Source organism: Xyrauchen texanus, chromosome 25 (assembly GCF_025860055.1).
Source record: "Xyrauchen texanus isolate HMW12.3.18 chromosome 25, RBS_HiC_50CHRs, whole genome shotgun sequence".
Classification (NCBI taxonomy): domain Eukaryota; kingdom Metazoa; phylum Chordata; class Actinopteri; order Cypriniformes; family Catostomidae; genus Xyrauchen; species Xyrauchen texanus.
In genome coordinates, this window is record NC_068300.1 from 24,315,785 (window position 1) to 24,342,463 (window position 26,679).

Below are 26,679 nucleotides of genomic sequence, written 5' to 3' on the forward strand. Positions count from 1 at the left end.
TTTGCATATATTTTGCACTGCAAAAATGCTGCTACAATAACATTTTCTTAAACTATAAACAGTGGGGTCATTCCTCCCCTTAATTTATTGAATAACATTTTTAAATCACAATTTTTAGATGGAAATCATATTAGTATGTTTTTATCACAATATCGCAATTATGTGAATATATGGGTAAACTTTAAATAATGTAACTTTTTTGGTTTGAGAGAATGTTTCCATGCAAATAGATGCCTGAAAATTGGATGAAATATTCAGGCATTTTATCATGTTTTTCATTTTCTCTAATAATTTGTAAAAAAAATTAACAAAACATTTTTTGAAAAGATTTTTTAATTGGTCATTTTTCCTATGGCTTCCATATAACCTTTCGTCCTATTAGTCTATTTTTTTTTTTTTTTTGTAATTGTAGTATAATTAACAAAAGTCTGTTAAATAGTGACATCATCCTTCAGGAAGTTATGTCATTTTTGGTGGAAAAACAATAGTATAAACATCAGCACATATTAGCAAAGATTTTTTCTTTGTGATCTGAAATGTTCCATCCTGATTGTATTACAGAAAAACATATGATAATGTAAAAGTTCACACAATTGTTAAAAAATATAAATGTAACTGATCTCAACACATTAAAAAATGTTTTATATTTTTAAATTTACACATTTTAATTTTATAGCAAAATGTATGATTTATATGATTATATATTATTATTTATATATTATTATTTTTATTATGTTATCATAATATAGCTCTACTCTCAATGCCTCACTGAAAAATTGCAAAATTGAGGTTAACACAAATGTGTCATAAACGGAAAAGAATAAGCAGGGATTATTTTAACTGTCTTTTAAATGGGTCACAAAGAAGCACCAAACATTTATTAAATTCAATTCAACAGTTTCAATGAGGAGTTTGTCCAGCAAAATCACAGTGGGCTATTATACTACTATATGACAACAACTTTAAGCTTTAAATCTTTACAAAATGGCTTGTTAAGAAGCTTTCCAAAGCGTATAAATAAAGCAAAAAATGAAAAACAAACTGTGCACTACTTGTGTATTCCCTTTGTTTAAAATTTGCAGGTCATGAATGGTAATTGTGCTAACTTTTGTAGTAACAAATTACACTCAACATATCCATACAGACTCATTTAGCACACACTAGCATATTTGCATTGATTTGCATGATTTGTCTTCATTGAAGATGAAATTACTGTGTTAAAATAAATTACTGGAGGGGGGATTATAAGTAAAAGAAAGAGAGTAGATAAGACAAATGATGGAGAAAATCGTGATGTACAAAAACAAGCTTGTAAGGACTGCCATGTGGGCTCTCTGTAGCTGAGAATAATGGAGGGGGTGGGGTGCCTTGTGGGGCACTGGCGGCTCTTTCATGGACATTGAGGCACAGTGTGATTCTGGGGTTGAACTATGATACTCCTGTCAAAGAGAACATTAATTTTTCCTACAATAAGGGCCTAATGGAACAGCCACATGTGACATGTGGAGCCAGATGAGAGGGTCTGGACTGGGAGGTTAGGGGGCCTAAGGAGGGGTCAGATATGGAGGGAGAACCATTTTTATTTTTAGTGCAAGATTCATACAAAACGCATGGAAAATGTGAATACTTCAAGCTGAAAATGTTCTATGACATCAATTTTAGCACAGCTATAATTGCTCTCTCTCTCTCATCCCTTCATTTAAATGTATAAAAATACATTGATGAAGATGTGCAACATAACGTAAACAATATACATGCATTTCTTCCAAAGCGAGGAAATGATGCGATATGCCTTGGTAAAAAATGCATGGATAGACCCTTTCAGTAACAAAATGGAAATCATTTGAACAATTTGCACACTTTTTTTAAAAATTGCCAAAGCAAGGAAATGCTGCAATATGCTGTAGCAAAAAAATGCATGGGGAGCCTCCTTTAAGTAAATAAATTGATATACAATTCTGAATTAAACTAAAATTGTGAATGTAATCTATAGTGTAACACAAGAAAGAGCTGTTATTTTATATTTTATTTCTGTAGCAGGCTGTTAATACTCTCTGAACACAAAAAAGCGCCAGCCATGTTCTATGTTATTTTATGCAAGTTTGCAGCAAGAGCATTAGTACTTAAAGCCCATCCACTACGATTAACAATCAAACATGCTGAGAAATGCTTATGTTATCCCCAACTCTGAAGTACAAGAGAAAATCTCTTTTTTGTCATCAAATCCCTAATTCTTTCCTCTCTTTGAAAAAAAAAAAAGAGTAATACCAGTTTTCAATCTACTTTGAGAAATATTTGGTGAGGGGGGAGTGGTCATAAAACATGCGAACAAGGGAGTAATTGTGGATAAATGCAGTATTGAATTTCATTTTCAACTCCTTATGCACCATTTCAATCTTATTTTCTGCCTGTTAGTCAGATCTTCTTGGTTATGGTGGGCCCACTATTGGTAAATAATTGCATGTCATTTACTCTTCACCAATGATCTGCATCAATAGCACCCATTTTTAAATTTTTAGCACTTAAGAATCAACCTTGAGCAAAGAGCCTTACAGTATTTTTCATCATTGTTAAAGGTAGCAGGCAAGAATGGGAAATTCATATCTTAATGTAGATCCTTTATGCAAAAACACACTCAAATACAGACACGAAATGTGCCTATTTCATTCTATATATCAATACGCAAGAAAAGCATGGCTTGATTAACAATTGCTTAAATCCAACAGAACTAAGCTAACTGGAAGACGAATGATAACACCACAATGTTCAGCATCTCTCACCTTTCTTCATTGACTAGATAGAGCCACACAAGAGTTTCAAGACAACCATACTTGTTGGTCTTTTTCTAGTTAATTAAAACATTCTGAATTGTTTAAATGTCTGTTAATTCTTGTAAATTACTTGTTGACACTTAAATATGCAGACCCATTAGTTTGGTGAGATTACTATTTCTTTTCTCAAATAGGAATAATGCTACCAGCTCTTTGATTGTGTTTGTCTTACTGTGCAAAGTATTTGTTCTCTTTTGGGTATCCTGTATTGTATAAAACTCAAGCTCTAATTTTCTTTTAATCAAACTATTAAATCATTATTTTAATTGGGTGAGTGTGAGAAACAAAAGGAATATTAATTAAAAAGCATTATCTTATATGCACTTCGGCACCACAAAAGGGTAAGACAATTTCTCAAATACATGTCAGCTCAGTACACACGAGACTCATCTTATCACCAAACATACATAGTAGCAAACAAAGAATATGCTGTTTTATCTCAGAGAGGTCTCGTAATTCCACTTGAAAGCCTTCTTGACATCTGGCTATAGAAAAGAGTGTTTCAATACTGTGGCCAGGGAACCTTACTGACCTGTGGAGAGAGCCCATTGCTCACGGGATTCATGTGATTGCTGGATGCTGATTGGCTCATGAAGGTGTCAGTGTAGCTGGTGAAACTGTGGCGATTGGAAGAGAGGCCATAGGCAGAGCTGCTGTCACTGGAGAGCCCGCCCTGATGCATTGTAGAAGGGGGCAAGGGCTGTGGCCGGTGCAATGTGCCACAGCCATCTGGAAAAAACAGCACATTTAATTGCATTACAAAACTGTTCTAATAACACGATGAGAACATTTTCAAGTCATATTTGTATTTGAGGATATTTGTAAGATGTGTTTGCTTAGTTGTGCTAAATAAACATGGAAAAAGGGTGGAATTCTACACAAATATATCACATTAGTCATGATAAGATTGGCTAAGATACCTTGTTGTAATGTTGCTGATTGGTAGGGGGATTCAGGAAGCTGATATGTTGATAGAGTGGGCATCCCTGTGGGTGCGAACCCGCCAGGTAACAGGTGGTTAAAGGCAGCCAGTTGATTGGCTCCAGCTTGTTTACGCCATCTGGCTCGTCGATTGCTGAACCATACCTGGAATTAACAAAAATATAAATAAAATGTTAAAAATTAAAAAAATTATCAAATGTAAATGGAACAGAAAAAGAAGAGATGGTAACACTTTACATTAATGTTCCTTTTGTAGTAAATCATTTACAAATGCATTATAAATCATTGAAATGTTGTTATAACATGAATACAAACTTTTATACAATAGTTGACAAATAGTGAGCAATTTTACTTACATGCTATAAATGCTTAATAATTACACTTATTAATACTGTACTTATTAATCAAAAAGTTATTCATGGGGCCTGGGTAGCTCAGTGAGTATTGACGCTGACTACCACCCCTGGAGTCACGAGTTCGAATCCAGGGTGAGCTGAGTAACTCCAGCCATGTCTCCTAAGCAACCAAATTGGCCTGGTTGCTAGGCAAGGTAGAATCACATGGGGTAACCTCCTCGTGGTCGTGATTAGTGGTACTCACTCTCAATGGGGCACGTGGAAAGTTGTGTGTGGATCGTGGAGAGTAGAATGTGTCTCCACATGCTGCGAGTCTCCTCGGTGTCATGCACAATGAACCATGTGATAAAATGTGTGGACTGACAGTCTCAAAAGCTGAGGCAACTGAGACTTGTCCTCTGCCACTTGGACTGAGTTGAGTAAACGCGCCACCATGAGGATCTACTAAGTAGTAGGAATTGGGCATTCCAAATTGGGGAAAAGGGGATAAATAAAAAGAAAAAATATTTCTTCATGCTCAAACCATCCCATCTGGCACCAACAATCATGCCATGGTCCAAATCACTGCGATAACATTTTTACCCCATTCTGATGGTTGATGTGAACATTAACTGAAGCTCCTGACCCGTATCTGTATGATTTTATGCACTGCTGCCACGTGATTGGCTGATTAGATAATCGCATGGATGATTGTTGGTGCCAGATGGGATGGTTTGAGTATTTTTGTAACTGCTGATCTCCTGGGATTTTCACACAGAACAGTTTCTAGAATTTACTCCAAATGGTGCCAAAAACAAAAACATCCAGTGAGAGGCAGTTCTGCGGATGGAAATGCCTTGGGTTGGCACTGTTTTGGTGGCACGAGGGGGACAAACACAATATAAGGCAGGTGTTTTTAATGTTGTGGCTGATCGGTGTATGTATACAGAATATATATATATATATATATATATATATATATATATATATATATATATATATATATATATATATATATCCTTTATTTTATATTTTTCAAAATTAGAAAAGAAAGAATGTGGCCTCTGCCACATTAAGACACATTTTCAAAGTTTAATTCTAATGTGACTCATTGAAAGGGGGAGAGCGGAAAATAACCTGCACCTCTCTGGGGCCAAGGCACTGCCCCTGTGTATGCAAAAGAGTGAATGACATTGATCTATGCCTCAGAGGGGCCATTCTTCAGATTTTAATACACTGGCAGTGCAGTTAATCTACTGTTGTTTTTCAAATGGTATTCACTATTGTGAGTGGAAGTGAAAGAGGGGGACAATGGCCCTTCAATGAATCAGACCACAAAGAGAGGGCGTCCCTTTTTAAACAGCTCCTCAAGAATGACGCTTTCAGCCTGGGCATTGATCAAGGGGCTGGCATAGACATACTGTATAAGTACACACTCTTTCTCTGCCTCTCTCTTTTATCCTCACAGGCTCCCCTTCAATCTATGCACACAAAAGTAACTGAATGAAAGATAAAAAGTCAGATTATTTTTACATAATTTCTAAGGCTAATTCATTTAATAGATTTTAAGAGGTCAAAAAGAGCAGCACCATTGATAAATGAATCACAGCCCATTAATTTCATAAAATATGTTGTCTAAATTATCATGGGGTGATAAATAAAATGGATAAATCATAAAATATTTAAGAAATTTAAAAATGGGGATTCCAGAATTCATTAAAGCAAAATGCGCCCATGAAACAAAAGCAAAACTATGACATTTCTTTGAAACCTTCTCGTTCCAATCCCTTATTCGAATAAAGGCAATAGAAAACACCTATGAGACCCAGGAAACACTTATAAGACCTATATAATTATGCTTATTGACACACCAGGGGACTAATTACTGCTTGGAACATGGTAAGCAATTGTTTACTTGCATAAGCATGCCACAAACTACCAAATCGAATGCTAGACAACTGGAAATCCTGTTTTTGTATTTATTTGTTTTTAATTGAAGCTAATAAAATCTTTTAAAATTTAAACTCAAAATCCCTGTTCAGCAGCACTCCACTATCCCTCATTAGCTGCCCAAAACTGCTCCTCCAATTCTACTGCTACAATGTGTCAATGACCCTTCACATAAACCACAAGTCCCACTGACACAAGCCACATTATATTACATGTGTTAGGTGAGGATGGCTTCTGGCATTAGCCAGAATGGGAGACTAGGACGAGGTATTAGAAGGCGCATATCTCAGTGTTAGAGGCTGGAGTGCCTGTCGCCCCACACTCAAAGGATGGATCTCCTAAGAGGCTTGCTGTGAGCAGGGGCTTCTAAAAGCACCAGTCTGCAACCTGATGGCAAAGGCACCTTGAGCAGGGATTTTCTCTCTGCTGCTGTTCTCTCTAATTCCCCACTCTTCTCATTTCCCTGCTCAAGCGGAGACACAAAGCACAACACCCAACCAAGATGGCTGACTTATTTCGTATTTCAAAAAGAGTTCCAAAAATGTCCTTAAAAATGAATGGAGACACTTGACAAAACATTTACGTGAGGACAATTCGTCTGAGTGTGGCTGAAGGAGCTGTTGTATGATTGCATTTGGTTTTGAGAGAATGGAAGTTGAAAATTCAATATACTCTCAATCTCCAGTGATGCACAACAGAGGGAGTGAGAGAGACAAAAGGAGGGAGGTAAATGGAAGACAAATCTGATTGTGGACTGTGTCATGATTTCACAATCCACTAGAGAGATTCGAGCTAAGGAGAGGCCAACATGTTGCGTTCTCATCCAATATCAATCATCCGGGCCACCTTATCAGTTCCTCTTCTTTTCTTTTTTGGTGTCTCTCTCTGACAATGATGGTTATATGTCTTCCTTGGATTACTGTTGCCATGTGCAGGGCGGTTGGTGAGCAGACAGGAAGATGAGGAGTAAAACCTGGATACGTGATTGAATTTCACAGCAAAAAAGTAGAACATAACAGTGGCTGAGAGGCGTAAAAAAGGCCAACATCAATCTCAGGGGCTCCATGTAGAGGGCTGCTGGCAGGGGCTGTAGGAGTTGGGATGGGCAGTGGGAGAGGATGGGTGAAGAGACTGGACAGAGGCAGGCTAGAGTGGACCCTGAAGGTAACAGTGTTTTAAAACTCTGTGAAACAGGGGCCCTCTCCAGAAACATCTGCAAAATTCAACTGCTACATCACTTAGATGACTAGGATGGAGTGAATAACCCTGTTGGGTGCATTCACATCATCTTCTTTGCTTTTAAAATCATAAACATAAACATAGTGGTTCTGTTCTAAAACTTAGTGAGCTGCCTTACTGGCTCCTGCCTATATAGGCAGCTGTCTTCTATGGCAGCATTATAACCAGAATGGAGCCTCATGAAAGAACGATTCAGAAGGTAACAAATCCACGCCTCTACTGACTTCAATACAGGTGACAAGAGAGGAACAACGCGCCAATCTAATGAGCATAAATATACATAGCACACACAAATTGTGGGTAAAATAGTCACAGCATTATTAATTAATATGGATACGGATTAAAACTCAGTTTGAAATAAAAATGCATTATTGTGGCAGATGACTAAAGCTACTTTTCATTGTCGCTCTATTTACATGTGTGTGCCTCACACGGACTAAAAAGTTTTTTTATTCAGCTATATAACGTCGCATTTTAGAATGTTTTGTCAAGTTAAAAGTAGTAAAAATTCTCAAAATCAAGTCTCAGTGTTCTTGTATTCTGTTGTGTTTAGTCCACCTTTTGTTCTTCCTCAGTGAGCGGTTCTCTTTCTTTGGATGTTCTGCTTGTGAGGTTTGTTGAGGCGTGCTGCCACCTATTGAAGTACATCTCGTAAAACAGATGTACTTCAAGCTTGAAAAAGTGGGTGATTTCACTTGCTGACATCGCCCCTACAACCATCACATGGATGTAATGAACATTGTAAGATCTCTCTGCCCACTTCCGGCTGGTATGGAAGGAAAATCTGTATTTTTTTATTAGATAATTTACGTAGTCAGGGAGCATGATTAATTGTGTATATTTTTAACATGTTTTTTTATATTCTGTAATTAATCGTACTAAATGAACACATTAAATCAACAGCCCTAGTAAATACATAAATATAAAACCCACACAATGTCATCTATTTACTGTATTTGATTTATTGAAGCTCTCATTTTTCTGCAAGGCATGAGTGTACAGTAAGTGTGGAGCTTGTATAGAATTATTGGATCCAGACTTTGCTGGGATCAATTGCAATGCATGCGATATGACTCCACAACTGGGGGCTGACACTTGTGGCCTGGAAGTCTTGTTTCCAGATTGGATCAAAGGGTGCCAGATTAAAGAAAGGATGTGGAGATATCTCCAAGTCTACATTTGTGTAACATGTGGAAGGACTAACTCTCCTCGATCGCTGCTGACAGAGTTCCTCAACTCAAAATCACACAGGTCACAGAAGGTCATGTTTAACTGGATAACCGTTATTCATAAGTGGACAGAGGTGCATGTTGAAATTAGGTCATAGTATCTAGTTCTGATAGCATCACGGACAGCAAGGAAAAACAACTAGGTGAAATACAGTTTTAGGATAGCAAATTACATAAGCTTATATACTTTTAAAACCACAAATCTCAAATGTACACACAGTTTCCTTGAGAAATATTTTTTCCTCAGAGTTGTGTTAAGATTAAACCAGTGTCCATCTGTCAATCTTCTCATATTTCAGAGTGGTCGTAGCACAACCTCAAACATGACACTTAGCACATCACAAACATGATTGCTTGCCGCAATAACTGTTTGGGAAATTACAGAACTGCCATTGCCTCTAAAATGAACTGTAAATCAGCATTAATTCATCACAGAGTATCTCCCTCTTGTCTTGTAAAAAAACAGTGATCCAAAAGACAAGCAGCGGTGCTGTAAGACCTGTAAGTCAGATATGGAAACATTCCTGTGATTTGTCATAAGGGGCAATAAAACAGTGGTATTATGAGTAAAGCGTCTTTGCTTCAGAATAACTACACAGTGATAGTACTCAAAGGAAACAGATGACAGCTAATAGAAAAGCACCAAAAACATAAATAAGCATTTGGAATGAATGACTTTGACATTAACACTGATCCATGTCTGACTTCCTCTCTTTGGCAGCAGGAATACTCCACCCCCTCTCCTCTCTCTCTCTCTCTCACACACACACACAAACACATCTGGATACTGTGTCAGTGCAGCTGCACTCAAGTGGGTTGACACTAGGGCCGAGGGGTCTGCCAAAAGCCAACAGGGTCAGACACCTTCCTCTCCACAAAAGCAATGATCCCAGAGCCCTGGCATCTCCATCTGAGCCATCTTCAGCCAAAGCGCTGACACACACACGCAAATACACACTCACACACATCATCTGCTCAGCCTCTCAAGAACCAACTGCTGGGCTATGACAGGGTTGAGAAAACAAAACATGAGCTCTCAGGCTAAGACATTGAGAATGGGGTGGTTTCGTATCTGCCAGTAAGATTTAAATGAAAACTATGTCATCATTTTCTCATCCTCATCTTGTTCCAAACCCCTATGACTTTCTTCCATGGAACACAAAAGGTGAAATTTTGAAGAATGAACTGGTTGTTTTATTTCATGCAGTTAAAAAGAATAGGGACTGCAGCTTTTAAGTTTCAAAATGGAAGCAAAAGCTCAATTAAAGTATTATAAAAGTCCATATGACTTGTCCAATATGTATAAGTCTTCTGAAGCCATACAATAGCTTTGTGTGAGGAACAGACTAATATTTAAGTGCTAAATATCTCCTTTTGTGTTCCACCGAAGAAAGAAAGTCAAACAGGTCTGTAACGACATGAGGGTGAGTAAATGATGACAGAGATTTTAAGCATCTTTTAACCATTTATTCATGATCTTTTATATTCTTGATTAAATTCTAAGTTTTGCAATATATAATTCTTGCTTGACTCGTGCATGTCAAACCAAATGTTCCATCAGAACCAAATTTCACTTTTCAGTAATGTTTGTCCACTTGTCTAATTAGCATCAGTTTCCATAAACACACAAAAGGGCCAGATGCCCAAATGGGGCTCCTTTCAATCACTAGCATGGCAGAGAAATCAGCAGGCTCTCTGACACTGCCATTGAAAGGTCCTCTCTCTGCTAAAAAAGCCTTCCAAAAGCCCACCATGGCCCAACCATTTCTAAATAGAGCTATGCCTCAATGTTTTGGATCAGTTTTTATCACTTTTAAATTTTGTCTAGGCACAAACTTCAGCCATGCTGTTAACATTTTCATTCCAATTTCGACCCATTCGAACAAGACAAACCAAAATAAAAAGATCTGAAGCTATATTGAGTGGTACAATTACAGAGAGTGAGATATTTGTCAAGAGGGTGGTAAAAATCTTCCTACAAAATCGTCTCACACCCAAAAATGTGGCTGAGGGGAAAAGGAAAGAGCATTTCAATTATGCAATTATGTTAAGCAACTCGCAAGCATCTGACATAGTATGTACATATAAACAGAAATGTCTTTGTATCACAAAATCTAACAACCAAGGCCAAAAATGGAAACTCAAGTCTTATGATATCCTACAACTAGATGGAATCATAGCTTGAGGGTAAGAATTTGGAGTCTGTGCCGATCATATACTACACAATCCCTTATCACAACCAAAATCTGCAGAATGTAGCCAACTAGCGACAACTAGGACCAAATCAGGGCTAAAGTAATATAATCCAGCCTTTAGACTTGGACATGAGTCACACTTAAGCAATTGGATTGAGACTGGACTTGGACTCAGAAACAGAGACTTGGGACCTACAAGTTTTAAGTTCAACAAGGAGAAATATATCTCTAAATATTGTGACACTGTTTTGATAAAAAGTAGTCTCATAAGAGACAGATTGACCTCACATTGTTGCTCTACTTCACTATTTTACTACAGTCCTGCATTATTACATTAATATAACACCCCGCCTGTACCACTGCAGAGGTAAAACGTGCAACAGGGCTACAGCAAGTGGTCATATTTTTTTTACAAGTTCTTGATTGATTAATGTTACTGGTGGAGAGGAATTCCCAGGAGAAAGTGTGTGATGCTCTCTGATATGCAGCAACTTTTACAAGGGGCAGTGGTGGGAAGAAAAGATCCCAGCCAAACACTGAAGTGAGAAATCTATCAGGAATGCACTCTCGCTCTTTTTATCCCCCTCCCATTGCTCCCAACAGCTGCTGTCATAACTCTACTGTATTTTCCCCTCATTGTTTCAACTATCCACATGGTCAATGAGCTGTCAGGACCAGTGGTGGGAAGACAGAATTGAGGGCCCTTAAGTGTAGATGTTTGCTTGTTGTTTGTTAGATGCTAACACATGGGCCTATTTGTAAATCATTTATTTAGAGGTATAATTTTGTCCCTCAGATTCTGTATAAAAAATTTGTGTTGGTGAGTTATTTTTTTAATGTTAAACATTTTGCGCATTCATTTTTCTTAATCGCAATTAAACTGTTGATACGCACCCCCTTTTTGAGCACAAACCATGAAAATGACATACCTGAACATAAATGGTTGTATTTACTGGACCCTTTGGACACAGTTGTAGTATCTTTTGAAAGACGACACTTTGGGCTTTATTTCCCAAAGTTTCAGAATTAATATATGTTGTTATTTTATAAAGTTAGAGAAGCTGAAGTTTATAGTAATGGAAATATTTTGTGCTGAACATGTTTTTACAATCTAAAAAACAATAATAAAAGTACCAAGACAACCCAGAAATACAATATTCTCAAAGCCACAAGTCTAAAGAAGTTACGGTTCAAATTTAAAGAAGATCTAACAAAAAATGAGGTGCCTGCAAGCTTTTTTTCTGTAAAATCGGTGGAAACGTACAGAGTAAAATTAAGGCTTCGCCTTTCAAGACGACACAAAATCTAACTGCACTGCTTGGCTATTATGAATAAAACTACACCCCATTTTTAAAAATAGACTTTGGAGACATGCTCATTTTGTTTATGAGACTCTAGTATATAAGATAATATACAGTTTTACAACAGGAATGCTGCTCAGATTGCATCGTTTGTTGAAGAACGATGACGCAGAGTAAATCTTTCAGGCAAGATCTCATGTAAACAATGGAGAATATATCAATATTTCACAGATTTATCACTTTTATGGACAAAAAGTGCTGTTGGATGTTTTTCAATGAACGCTTGTCATGGACATTTGACCAAAGTGTGGAGAACTGGATCACAAGGCGATCGTGTTTTCATAACAAAGGTATGAAGTCCCGTTTTGATATTGCATGTTTTCATTTGTACTCCTGGCACAAATAACTAAATTGCTGTTTCTGGAGCATTGCTATCATAAAACAGAGATCGGATATCAATGTTGAACCCTTAGACCTTTGAAAAGATGTATAATGTATTAACATTAATTACATTTAGAGACAGTAAATTATATATTAAATGTAAGCAGAGTGACGTTACCAATGCGTGCGGGGGGATTGCATATCAACAGGTTAACACATTTACCGTTAAATCAAAACATTGCTCTGCTTGTTTAAGCATTCCAACCAGCCCGACACAGAAATATTGGCTCAAACAATCATTATACAGTATTTCCAATTCCCTTTGGTAGCGATATTTGCGCAAAAATGACACACTAATCAACTTTAATTTAATTGCCCCAGGTAAGTTATGCTGGTCTTCTACAAATTGTAAATTTAGATCAGGCTTGAGCTTTTCTATAAATGTCCAAATACAAGGTGGTTCAAACCAGAGATGCCGCAAATATATTTTTACTATTAACCACGATTATAAATGTCACGGTTAATTTAACTGTAAGAAATTAGAATCAATGGTTAAATATTGTGAAATGTTTTAAGGTGGCAAAAATATTATATATAATGTACAAATATATAATATAAAAGAGTTATTCAGAAGATGTTCTAAGACTAAATGTGAAAAACTTGTGTCTGTGTGGGTACTGGAGCTGTTGCTATGGTTACGGATGGCCATGTGGTGCTTGATGACCAGCTGTCGCGGGCTGAACATGAACTTTCAATACACGTGAAAATGGGGCTACAAACAAACTCCAAAGTAAAACAGAGGAATTCGATCTACCAGACTCTTATCCACCAAAAAAAAAAGCAGCTGTTTGGGAACATTTACATGACTGACCAAACACGACGGGTATAAAATATGCAGACAGAAGTATATAAGATAAACATCCTACAAATGGGACAGGATACTACACGAATTGTCCAACAACAAACTAGTAATTTTAATATTTTTTTACTGTGGTGTTTTTAAAGTGATGAATTAAAAGGTGCAACTTTGTAATGTTTAAGCGTGCTGACAGTGTGGTGCATTGCGTGTATTTACTATCTACAAGTTTGAAAAGTTGCATCTTAATTCGTCCTCATTATTTAAAGCATTTCTTGTGTATATTCACGGCATTCAACAATAAATGTCAATTTTAGACATTATCAGACTTTAAATTGCCTGTTGTAAGCAATGTTCCCGTTATTATGCATAGTCTACAGGTTTATTGTATGGTGTTGTGGACAGTATTCTTATAGAGTCTGTTACCGATTCGTTATGTTGGGATGTCTGACTGACAATGGAATTCTTTACTTACTAAACTGCTGCAGAAGAAAATAACTGTCCGATGATGTGAATGTTGCACACCCACAATAATCTTACATATCCACTTTTGAAGCACTCCGATTGCATTACTCACATCAATAAGCTCAGGATGTGCATAAGCGGTGTCGTGCCCTAGATTGGAGCGTCTCTAATTATATACATCCTATTTATTTTTTGTGTATTTATCAGTTTTATTATTATAGGGCTGCCCTTAGCGTCCACATATCCCCTAGAAATACATCCACTAAGATTTTCAATTGTGATATGATGTGCATTTTTTGCATCGGTGCTAATTTGCAAGTAATCGTAAAACCAATTAACCATATTATTTTTCAGATGGTAATCTAACTGCCAAAAACCTCACACCGCTGCATCTCTAGTTCAAACACTTTTCATCCAAAAGCATGTTAACAGAAGAAATGCCATCGAGTGAGCCACCTGATTCTGTTTCTGTCTTCATGGCCGTCCACTGAGATATGGCTGATAGGAAGAGGCCTACTGTGTTTTTCTAGGACTCTCTTTGAGATGAACCGTTGCATTGTTACACGCGTCATCAATCAGAAGACCTTAGTCCAAGAGGTTTAGTGACATTAGAGCTCTATAGAACTCACTGCTGAACTCTTACTGAGCTTTCATAGTGAAATGCCATTCACATCTCCAACAGAGACCTTCAGTCTTATGCATAACATACTTTCTCACCTCTATGTAAACTGCATCCACAAGCACTAATAACCGTTGATTACTTTTATACAGTTCTACAAACAAAAAGGAAGTAACTTACTCTTTAGACATATTACGATCAGTTATTTTGGTCATTTTTGCTGCGTCAACAAAATAGCTCCAAAAGAAGCCAAACCATGATCACTGCTGCAGAGCAACACAGTGTGTGAAGTGATACAAACAGTGAAGTGTTCCAGTGCTAGTTTAAGAAAAATCAGCACTTTTAGAATGATGATTGTCCAATTAAATTAGAAAACTGGAATTTACTGTTGTATTATACGTCTTACTTCATACATGGCTCTAATATTTAAAGTAATTTTTAACTGTAATACAGTGTAATTGCTAAGGATATTGACATTTAAAGGGGTATCATACCTGTACTCTGGCCTCAGTAAGCTTAGTTCTCTGGGCCAGCTCCTCTCTGGTGTAGATATCTGGGTAGTGTGTCCTCTCGAAGGCCTTCTCCAGCTCATCTAGCTGTTCGGCTGTGAAGGTGGTCCGACTGCGCCTCTGCTTTCTCTTCAGGGGCAGGTCCGGTTCAGACTCCACATCGGAGCCATCATCAATTCGACCTATCATAGCAGATTCAGAGGACAGAGAATGTGCGAAGTAAGTCAAAGTGTCTAATGACCACCACTACATAAATTACAGGCAACTTCTGTACTTTTCCTACGAGACAAGTATAGCTGTCTGGCTATTATGAATACTCTCATCATATTGATTTTGACATGTATGCATGTCAGAAAGAATGTGTGGACCCAAAGAACTGAAATGATATGGATTTAGGTAGCTTTCAAGCAAATATTATTTCAATGCATGGCTAAATACAACACCACATCAGCGCACATCCCAGCTGGCCCTGAGGCCATTGAGGGAAAGTGGGGGATTTAATCTCCGCAGACCACCTTAGCAATTCACGTACCAGTATTTGCCATTAAAACGAAACAGAAACAAAACTTGCACTATGGAAATAATTCCAGTATATTACTGTGTTCATTTCATTAATTTGCATTTGCGATACACTTTCACATGTTCTTATGGAAACCAGAGGTGTGTGTATTTAAATGATAGTAGCCTGCTGATGAATCAAAAATGATAAATTTGCTCATGTTCGAACAGTAACTAAGTTAAAAACTGTTCATACAGTATGCATGTACAATGGCACAAAAAAAACTCAGAACAGATTAAGTGGAACATTCACTCAGAAACCCCTTATTTCTTTGTTCGGTGGAACACAAAATGTATTAGGCCGAATGTTCCTGACACACCATTCACTTTAATTACATGGGGGAAAAATGCAATGAAAGTGAATGGTGACTGAGACTAGCATACTGCCTTACTCCATTTGTGTTCCACAGAAGAAAAAAAGTAAAATTGGTTTGGAAAATAATGAATAAATAATAAATTCCCATTCTTTAGTCGCATCAAGACCATCCACCTTCACCACAAATGGCAGGAAAGATCTTACATTCTATTTTTATCATTTCATTCAAGTTGATTCCTTATTTATTTCCAGTTTGGCTGGCTCTGGGCTGATCCCTGAAAATCCCTTTCAGTAACATTTGGGGCCTAGCTCTGCAGACACTGGCCTTAATCCAGGCCATGACTTCCCCCTAAATTGAAGCAATTCTACATTAGTGATGGCTGAACCCTGGATGCTTATTGGCTAATGCTGGCGTGGGCTTCCAAACTGCCTCCTCTGAACACGCTTTATTATAGAGGAGCCTTATGGGCCCATTGCTGCCACAGTGTAGGCTCTCTCTCTCTCTCCATCTTAACCCATAAGCCAAGACAGACACACATCATTCTTTGTGCCAGAGTTAGCATAAAAATACCCAGCTAATGAAGAGTGCAGGAGAGGCCTAGATCAGGGTTTAAAGGAGCCATCTACCCATAGGCTTCGGGGAAAATGATTGTGCCAAAAGAGGCAGTTTAATTAATCTGGTGATGAGATGATGGGCATGACCTTATTTGACACTTCCTGCTCATTCACTCTGCCCTGCCTCCATGCCAGTTAGCCCTGGTGTAATAGCCCAAGGTGTGAGAGGCATTTGAATGAGAGGTATGAACAGAAGCAAATGGTGCTTAGAGTTTTCATCCCTACCTACAAATCAACAGTTAAGTTCAGAACATACATTCCACATGCTAAACATCTGATTTTTAATAGGGTCTTATACAATCCTCTGTACAGTCAGAACTGTTTTTTGCACTGCTGCCACATGATTGGCTGATTAGATAATCACATGAATAAGTATATGTATAGGTGTTCCTAAAAAGTGCACATTGAATGCATTTCAAATATTCCAATTCTTTTCACATTCAAATGCTTTTATCTGTTGGAACTTTTTTTGACAAGAAATAAAGTCACATAAAAATGTTCATATGTACAGTAGTTTACTCATGTTTCTCTTCAGATTGAAAAATGTTTACTTTGGCACCGTCACCTTTGACATTGCTTTGGTTTTTACAGAAAATCCAAATTAAGGGCAACATCAGATGATGGAATTTATCTGTCTGCTTGTCTCTGTTTGTGTTTTTGTTTGTGCAGATAAAGAACTGGACAAAAAGTTCTAAAAATAGCCTCCAACCAGAAGCACAACAATGAAAGAGCCATTAAAGTGGCTCAGACGGCCAGCTATGTCTTTTAATTAAACAAGGAATTATGGGATTACAGGGAGGTTCTCATTACAGGACACTTGAGGAGTCCTCTGGTAGATGTCTTTTTGTCTCCCAGAGCTCACGCTCAGGAATTCTCAATGGATTACATGTGGCCGTAGGACATGAGGCCGCATTAATTAAATCAATTCCTTTGCTTTTCTTTTAAGATTATTTTTCCCCAAATTCTCCCCTCATCCCAACACTGTGGTAAAAACACACTCAAGTATACATATATATTGCAACTCATGTTCTTTAAATCCCTTTGTTGTTTTTGGAGAGATTGTGACAAAGTGGTTTGCCTTTGACCTGCAGTGACAACACTTGAAATGCAGTGGACTATACAGATCGTTTCCAAAGAGACCTCTGAATCCTAAAGGGTGGCTGGCACTTACATTTCAGAGACAGCATGGAATTTATTTGCTCTCCCCTATACTGCTAGACTTGAAAAGCAGAAGAAAATCCAACTATTCCCAGTCCTTCTTTTGCATCATCAACCTGCATAATGGACTCTTTCACATTTCCCAGTTTGCAACGTGGAAGTAAACTATACTGGCATAAACCTCTATAGTGGTGAATGGAAGACCACAGCAAATATTATTTTTGTGTTCCCATTTGCTCATAGAGAAAAAAAAAACACTATTACATTTCCATGACTTTCCAAAAGAGGAAAAAATATAAAGAGGTGGATTATGGCAGACAAAAGAGAGAAAGATGCCAAATTTACTGTCACCCCCTCAGCAGCTGTATTTGAAACCCCATTGTCTTTTTTAAATTAAAGGAATATTCCAGGTTCAACACAAGTTAAACTCAATTGACAGCAATTGGGGTAAAATGTTGATTACCACAAAAAATCATTAAAATAAAATTAATAATCATAACATGAATTTAGTGTGCCGATTTTACAGATTTGTTGCCATGACAGCATAATGCCTTAAACCATTAAAGGGCTGTAAAAAATATGATTTAAACAACTTTACAGCTCAAATAATCCATGAGTTTTAAGAGAAAGAATATAAGTGTTTTTATTAAATGATAAGTTTCACATTTCTGCCTTTAAACCCTCCATAAATTGGCCCCATTCACTTCCATTGTAAGTGCCTCACTTTAACCTCAATTTTTATTTATTTTTTTGGAGAAAAAGAGGAACAAGTCAATTTTATTTTTTGGTAATCAATATTATGCCACATATGCTGTCGCTTGAGCTTATCCTGCACTAAACCTGAAATATTACTTAAGTGCCATAATATAACACAATAATAATGTTATTCATTTACATTAAATAATAAGAAATGTATATATATATATATATATATATATATATATATATATATATATATATATATATATATATATATATATATATATATATATATATAGATATATAAAGGAATTACAAGACTTACACTGCTAATTTAAGGCAGAAATGCATCATCACAGTTTGTGAAAAGGGTCCATTATCAGAACAGATTTCTTTAGGAACCAGAGGTCTGTAATAAACAACTTTTTGGATTCCCCCTGTATTTTCCCTTCGGACAGAAAAATGAAAATCAGAGGGACAAATCTAAGCAACACAATTTGAAATGCTAGAGGCTTGATGCAGTAGTTGCGCATGTATGACTGATGATTATGTGTTCTGCCACATCCCATTCTGCCCTCGTCACAACAATTACAATGTCATTTAGCTGCCTTAACATACAACCCACAAGCTGCTTCTCAGCCAGCCCTGCACAGACAGATAAAACCAGAATAAGTTTGACAGCACTCTCGTGGTAAAGGTCAGCATCTCTCTCTCTCTCTCTCTTTCTCTTACACTCAGTATAATGAAGATAGGATTATGGAAATGAAACAGATGCAGATCCAGATACGTGTCTAAACCTGGACCTCATCTTTGTCTCTGTGAGATCCATGATTGACATGCTAGGTCCCATCCGACAAATGTGACCATGGTGAGTACTCAGATATGTCGAATGTGCTGCAGCATAAATATAATTTATAAAAAGTGCCTATTCCTAACAGTAAGACACATTTTCTCTGAGATGGCTTGGAGCAGACACCATTAAGGTTGGGATATTTGCAGTAGCAAAATGGTAAATGCTGCAAAACATAGCATTTTATATTTGTCATTAAAAAATATTGATAGTTCATTGCCAAAAGCACTTACCAGGATAGAACATGAACAATCCAGTTAAAATAAAATGACATTTTTAAAAGTTCAAGGGACTTTGATCAAATTTGATTAATTAAAATTTCATGTGAACACATTATTCCATTATTCGTGTATTCCTCCAGGGTTCGTAGTATTGTTCAATTTAAAATACACAAAGACATTATTTTCTGAGCAAGATAATCTGACAGTAAATGAGCAATGTTTTCTTTCTGACAAGCTCTGACAACTACTGAATACCCAAATCTATTATTTTCAATAATTAAAATTGTCATCTTATCAGTTATTAACCTCACTCGCCCCACATTGGACATGATTGGATGATGTTGGTCATTACTTTTAATCAGAATTATTTATGCTAATTTGTGATGTAATGTCTCAAAAACACGAATAACCAACACTTCTGGAAACATAATACACAATTTCATTAAAAGAAAACTTTTCACAAATTATCACAAATTTCACAACTTAGTCCCGCTGTCCACATATGTGGACAATGTTTATAAAAACTATTTTTCTTTTCATTCTTGTTTATTAGGTGCTAGTTACAAATCAAAAAGAGAACTGGAAAATGAACACAGCAGTCACGCTTGAGTCTCATGAGGTTAAAATAGAATGTGCCTCATCAGATCAACCTGATTTATAGCACTCACATCAAAGGCAGTTAAGCAGGGCAGAATTGCCCTAATTTATCTAGAATATGAATTTGATTGAAAGCCCTTTGGTAAAACTTGTATGCAATAATCAAAACCGTTGTTACAGTTTTGAACTGATTCACAGAGCTTTATACAACCAACCTGACAGAGCTTTTGTTAACAGCTGGGCATAAAAGTCTTTGAGAGAGGCTGCACACAGAACAGTGATAAACTGCTGTGGATGAAGAGTGACCAAGGCCAAAGAGGAGCCCTGACCACCCAGCAAAAGCATTTCTCTTCTGTCCCTGAAGACCATATCACTAGTAAGCAGATGGGATATTCATCATCACGGCCACACTCAGACCTATTTCTCATTTCTGTTGTCTTTTTATTTTCATTCTCTCTTTCTTGGTCTCACTCTCCCTCTAACCTCTCCTGCCCAGAGTAAAAAGCTAAATGGCCTGGGGTAAAGTGGCCTTCCACAGCTGCACATTCCACAAAGCTTAGCATGGTAGCAAACATTTACACATTTGTCTTCATCAGAACTGGCACTCAAAACAACATTACTCTCAGGTTGTTTCAAGAGTTAGCTGAGGAACACAACTGGCCTCCTTGTTTCCAACACATTTAGATTCATTTGTGTGGTATTAAACAGGACAAATTGGTAATCAATTTAGCTGTTCTATCCTTCAAAAGTATCCTATTTGTTTTTTAAATTATTCAACCTTAGTGTTATTGGCAACCTACTCTTTGATAAAGCGCCATTCATTGCCCAACGAAAGTTGCTTGCACAAAACATTGCTGTTTTAATAGAAACAGTGCTTTTTTTTAGCCTGCTTTTTTCAGGTTTTTTTATTTCACAATAAATTAACAATTCATCATAGGCTACTAAAATCAATGTACTGTAGCTTTTATGTCCTCACTAGCTTTTAGTCAAAAATTAAAAGAATCACTGGTGCAATTATTTTCCTGAATGGACCTTCAAACTATCAACATATGAGTTTTCATTCAGATACGTTCATTCACTCTCTGGTCATATGGATGAAATAAGGTATAATTATAAATATAATAATCTCATATTTTACATGATGTGCACCTGCTTCTGTGCAATATAATTTCAGGACCTCTCCTGCCATGATTTACTTATTAGTGTGAAGCAAATCCTCAGAGAGCAGAAGAAATAGGGTCTAGCACAAAGGGCCCATTGAGAAAAGAATTATGATCAAAATAATTATAACTCAATTTTGCCAAAATTAGCTCTTGTTATTATTAGGGTATTAGTGGGGGTTAAGTATTGATTCTGTTTATATATGTTTTGCTGTTCTTTATGACTCAATAAAACAAATTTAATAAAATAAATTGCCTTGTGCCATATGTCTTTGGAAAGCTCTCAAAGAGTAAAATAATTCCAGCCTATTTTACGGGCATACAAAAATATAGTGAGTAATAGCAAAGTACATGTTAAATTTAAACAGGTGTGGCTTATAAGCCATTTTTTTACTTTATAAAAAAGCAGCATAGATCATTAGATAATCCACACGAAGCACAATGCACCTACAGTACATTATGTGCTAACTGGCTAAAGACATGTTAGCTTTCCTGGATCAGATGACTTCATCGGAAATTATGTATTACGTTGTCCAGCATCAATGGAACACTAAACCAATCATATTAGGATTCAAATCGCTGCAACCAGTGATGGAATTCATCCATATATGGGCTGAGAGGATCATTCTCTGTAATTACATAAGGCCACCAGAAGATGGTGCCAAGTACATGACACAAACTCAATGATGGCTCAGATGACACAGAATGGAACTGAATGAGATCTCGTTACTCATGCCTGCATGCTTAGGAGAGAGAGCATACCTAAAGTCGTTGTATTTGTATGTGAAATTTGTTCTTATGTACAAGTATTATGTTTTACTTGTTTAGGGAGGCTTTTGGAAACTTGGAGATGTTTTTGAAAACCAGGATAAAATATATTTGTACTGCTATAACTTTTGAGTTCTTTGTCGTATTAACACAAACTTTTACTATGTTACAGATAATATGATTGGGAACAAACCAAAAGCAGTTTTTCAGAGCTACATTATTTACACCCTGAGATATACAGTATAAATTTCAAATCAGAAAAAAGAAAAGAAAAAGTACATTTCAGCTCTAGTTTCTTTAGTTTTTTTGAGTCTCATAATTTATCATAATCTTTTTTATATTTTTTAATTTTTTATCCCATTTTCTCCCAATTTGGAATGCCCAATTCACACTATTTAGTAGGTCCTCATGGTGGCGCGGTTACTCACCTCAATCCGGTTGGCGGAGGACAAGTCTCAGTTGCCTCCGCTTCTGAGACAATACACGCATCTGATCACGTGGCTCGTTGTGCATGACACAGCAGAGACTCACAGCATGTGGAGGCTCATGCTACTCTCCGCGATCCATGCACAACTTACTACGCACCCCATTGAGAGAGAGAACCACTAATCGCGGCCACGAGGAGGTTACCCCATGTGACTCTACCCTCCCAAGCAACCGGGCCAATTTGGTTACTTAAGAGACCTGGCTGGAGTCACTCAGCACACCCTGAATTCTAACTCCCGACTCCAGTGGTGGTAGTCAGCATCAATAATTGTTGAGCTACCCAGGCTTTATCAAAATCTATATAATTTAAAACTATGAAAGGTTTCGTTTAAAATTATACCAAACAATTGACTCTCTTTGAGTTTTTTGTAGAGTTATAAGCCTTTAATTTTGGGGTATGCCACTGAAACAGGAAATCTTTAAAAACACCTTAAGAGCGTAAAGGGTTCAAAAAAATATTATTCCAAAAACGAATCAAAATCCAATTCCTAATAATGCTGAAAACCTGATGATGCTCATATTGTAAATAACATATAATTTGGGTGCTACTTTTCTTTTATAGCACTAATTCTTTTAAAAAATAACATAAAAAATATCAAGAGAAATACAACTCTTACGCATAATAAGCCTGAGCCAGATTTGTTTTAGAATAAAGGCAAAGGTAAACACAATGGATCTGTGCTAACACAGGATCTGTTCCAATTCACTTTCTTCTTCATGTTCATTCATTTTCATTTCATGGGGTAGAAGAATGTCCTTGAAAAGAAGTGGCTGCAGTTAAAAACAGAGAGACTGAGTGAAAAAGGAGGGAAAGCACCATTATTTTGGCTCCCACAACAAACAATTAGCTCTCCTTTCTTTTTGTAGCACTGAAAAACATTTGAGAGAAAGAGAGGGAAGATGCGAATAAGAGGTGATGGTTGATGCTCTTTTATAAGTCTTGTCATGTGCATGAAGACTGAGCAGGCTTTTTGTCCACTGTGTCTGTGTGAGAGTGTGCTCACCTTAAACAACAGAGAGACTCAGGGGCCTCCATGGCTTTTCAGCCCCAATAGAAGACGCACCTTAGGGGGCCATTTAAGACTGAAAAGAGGGTTGACAACCCTGTGCAGCTCTGTGGGGCATCAATAAATGCTGACATATTGACTCTCTGTGCCCAAACGCCACTGGAAAATACTGCCTGAATATGAATTCATTTAAGAGCAGTGGAGAGGGGGTGGTTGCACAGAGAGAGAAAGTGAAATGGAGCTAAGGATGGCTTGTGTTTCTTGGGTTTTGAATGTGGTCACTGAAAAAAAGTTCGGACATTGAGACTATAACTAATGACAGGTAGGCTAAACAACAGGGGAAAACTATGAACAAAGAAAAGGTTGGGATAATAAGACCTACTTCAGGAAAAATTCAGACATCATGTTAAATAAATCTTCAGTTTTGCTGAAGTTATCAGATCTGCTCAAAATGTGAATATTAATATCAAATCTGTTCTACTGTATTAGTTCAATTTCACTACACTGCTATTAAGAAAGACTCCAAAATGGTTCTTAAATTATCTTTCGGCAATTAGGGGGGAAATCCTTGTAGTGATATGTGCAGTACAGTTGATTTGGTAGGAAGTGCTGACTTAACTTTGACAACTGAAGCTGGAGAGTACTAATTCAGTTCCTGTGAGAAAAAGAAAAGGTGTCCATTTATATCCAGTCTTATTCTTTCTTTTAATGTTGAGTTTTCATTTCCTGGGATTGAGATCTTGCTAATTGAGGTCAAAAGCAATCAGAACCGTGGAACTTAATCAAACATCTAAAAGGTGAGAAATATGGCAAAATCAGCTGTTTAAACTAGCATGCCTAGCTTATTAAACTTTAATATGTGTGTCAGAGAAGACCAAAAGACACGAGCATACCTACTCTTTCAGCAAATTTCAACTGGGGCAAGAGTCTGGTGTCTAAGCCTAACCGCTTCACACAAAAGACATAAAAAACCTATCTGATACAAAATGCACAAACACTCCGCCTTTGTTCATTTCCATTGCATTTGTGCTGTAAACATTTTAAATGGTCTAAATCTGTTGAATGACAATTACGCAATTGCACCAAAAAATATGTGCAGAGTTAAATAACTTTAAAAAACAGTAATTAAAAAAAACATATGTTAACACTTTACAATAAGGTTGTATTCATTAACATTAGTTAACAACTTTAGCTAAATCAACAATGAACAATACTTTTACTGCATTTATTAATCTTAGTTAATGCTAATTTTGAACATATAATAATTTAAAAAGTTGTATTAGTTAAGATTAGTTAATGCAATGTGAACTAACATGAACTACCAATGAACAATTGTATTTTTATTAACTAACATTATATCAAAGTATAATAAATGCTGTAAAAATATATTGTTCATTGTTTGCTTATGATACCTAATGCCAAATCTTAACGAATGGATCCTTGTTGTAAAGTGTTACTGATAAAGAAAAAAAAAAGAAATTGGCCATAGTTCCCTTGCATTACTGCAATAAAGTACATTTGTGGAGAACTTTATAATTCTTCATGTGAGGGTAAAACTGCCGCTGAACTAAATTCCATCCTCACAAAGATGTTTGTGTTATCATGGCTTTATGTCTTAGCAAACTACCATTTATTACATGCAAAGCCTTTATCCGATTTTCCCACAGCGGTGGCGTGTGTCTCTTCTTGAGATAAAACAGTTGCATAAACCAAAAAATGCTGAGTGTCAATTTTACCACTGATTTAGCTTATGGGAAATAAATCTTAGTATATCAATGTGAGCTCTAAGTGGACAGCCTAAGGCTTAAATACGAATGCCAAAAGTGAAAATAAATAAATAATAATAAAGGCATAATCTTATTTTGAAAAGAAAAGCAGATAAGTAATCAGTTATTTAAAAAAAAGTGATTCAAAATGCATCCACATAGTGCTTCTTAAGGAAGAGGCAAGCTTTTCTTCAGCAGTCGGTCAAAACGCAGCTCAGTGAAAAGCAACCCTTAACACAAATGAGGTGCCCTAATGTCTTTACGAGGCAACCCTGTAAACACAATTTAATTGGGCCTAAGAACTAAACACTGCAACCAGAACAGAGCACTAATCCAGTTCAGTTGCTTTTAATGGCAAATCTCATATCAACAGATGCAAAATAGAAGAAAAGCTAGTCAGCAGTACTTGCTTTTGTATAGTTGAGGGAGAGAGAAAAAAGTCAATGTGGAAAGAGTAGCCTGAAGAGAAACTGACAATGGCTGCATAAATAAGCCCATTAGTTAAAAATGTACGACAAGTGCCCTGTTTGAAGCCTGTGTGGGGAGAGGGGAGCGGGTAGACTCACTCACAGATGCCTGGCCCCTCCGCAGCTCTCACACTGCCCAGCACATTCACAATTTAAGTTGGTGGAAAAAATCTGAGCAAATTTCTGATTTGCAACACTCTAGGAACATGTTTATTGTCTTTGTGCAAGTGCAAAACACACATATAAATAAAGCTAATGAAGAATCTCGGGGTGAGGCCGCTAAAGAGCATAAAATGGGAAATTTTATGGCCATAAGTAGTGTGTGCTGATGGTGATTGTGAAGCCATTGGTCTATGTTGTTCAGCACTAATCACAAGACTGATGCAGCACAATTACCCTCCCTACTTAACCACTGTTACCTACATGGGCCAAGCTTCTATTGTTATCTGAATTGGCCAGAATTGTCTGTGTATTTCTATTCTTGATGTATATATAATATGGCAATGACACATAACATCATGAGATGTTTTGTTAGATTTAAGGTAAAAGGAATTTTATACATCTTCAAACTTGTGTCAAACACAAATTAATTCTGTACTTCTTCAAACTGTACAAAATTGTGCTCTACAGCAACTGACACAGCAGTTCAACAGAGCAGTGCAATGCTGTAAACAATCTTAGCCATGCAATCACTAATCCATCATTAAGTGACTAAACCATTGCCCAAGACCAAAATACAGTCACAGTGTTCTAAATAGGTGTTCTAAACAGGTGATCCCAAAGTCATTCATCAAGTTAATGGATTAATTTATTTAATTAGACTGTTGTTAACATTGTTCTGAAAGGAAGGTATTTTTACACTCACCCACCACTTTATAATGAACACCTGTACACCTACTTATTCATGTGATTATCTAATCAGCCAATCATGTGGCAGCAGTGCAATGCATAAAATAATTCAGATAAAAGTCAGGATTTTCTGTTAATATTCACATCGACCATTGGAATGGGGAAAATGTGATCTCAGTGATTTCGACTGTTGCATGATTGTTGGTACCAGATTGGCCGGTTTGAGTATTTCTGTAACTGCTGATCTCCTGGGATTTTCACACACAACAGTCTCTAAAGTTTACTCTGAATGGTTCCCAAACAGAAAGGC

General features: G+C 36.9%; 1 protein-coding gene across 3 annotated transcripts in view; it reads right to left on the reverse strand.

Moving 5' to 3' along the window:
* Nucleotides 1–26,679, reverse strand: part of pax7b (paired box 7b) — a 63,861-nt gene that overhangs the window by 22,500 nt on the left and 14,682 nt on the right. For all 3 annotated transcript variants that reach the window (XM_052091851.1, XM_052091852.1, XM_052091850.1), the window contains 3 exons: nucleotides 14,838–15,034; nucleotides 3,752–3,917; nucleotides 3,364–3,560 (listed from right to left, as the gene is read on the reverse strand). In XM_052091851.1, the coding sequence (XP_051947811.1) occupies nucleotides 3,364–3,560; nucleotides 3,752–3,917; nucleotides 14,838–15,034 (560 nt within the window). The remainder of the gene's footprint in view (nucleotides 1–3,363; nucleotides 3,561–3,751; nucleotides 3,918–14,837; nucleotides 15,035–26,679) is intronic.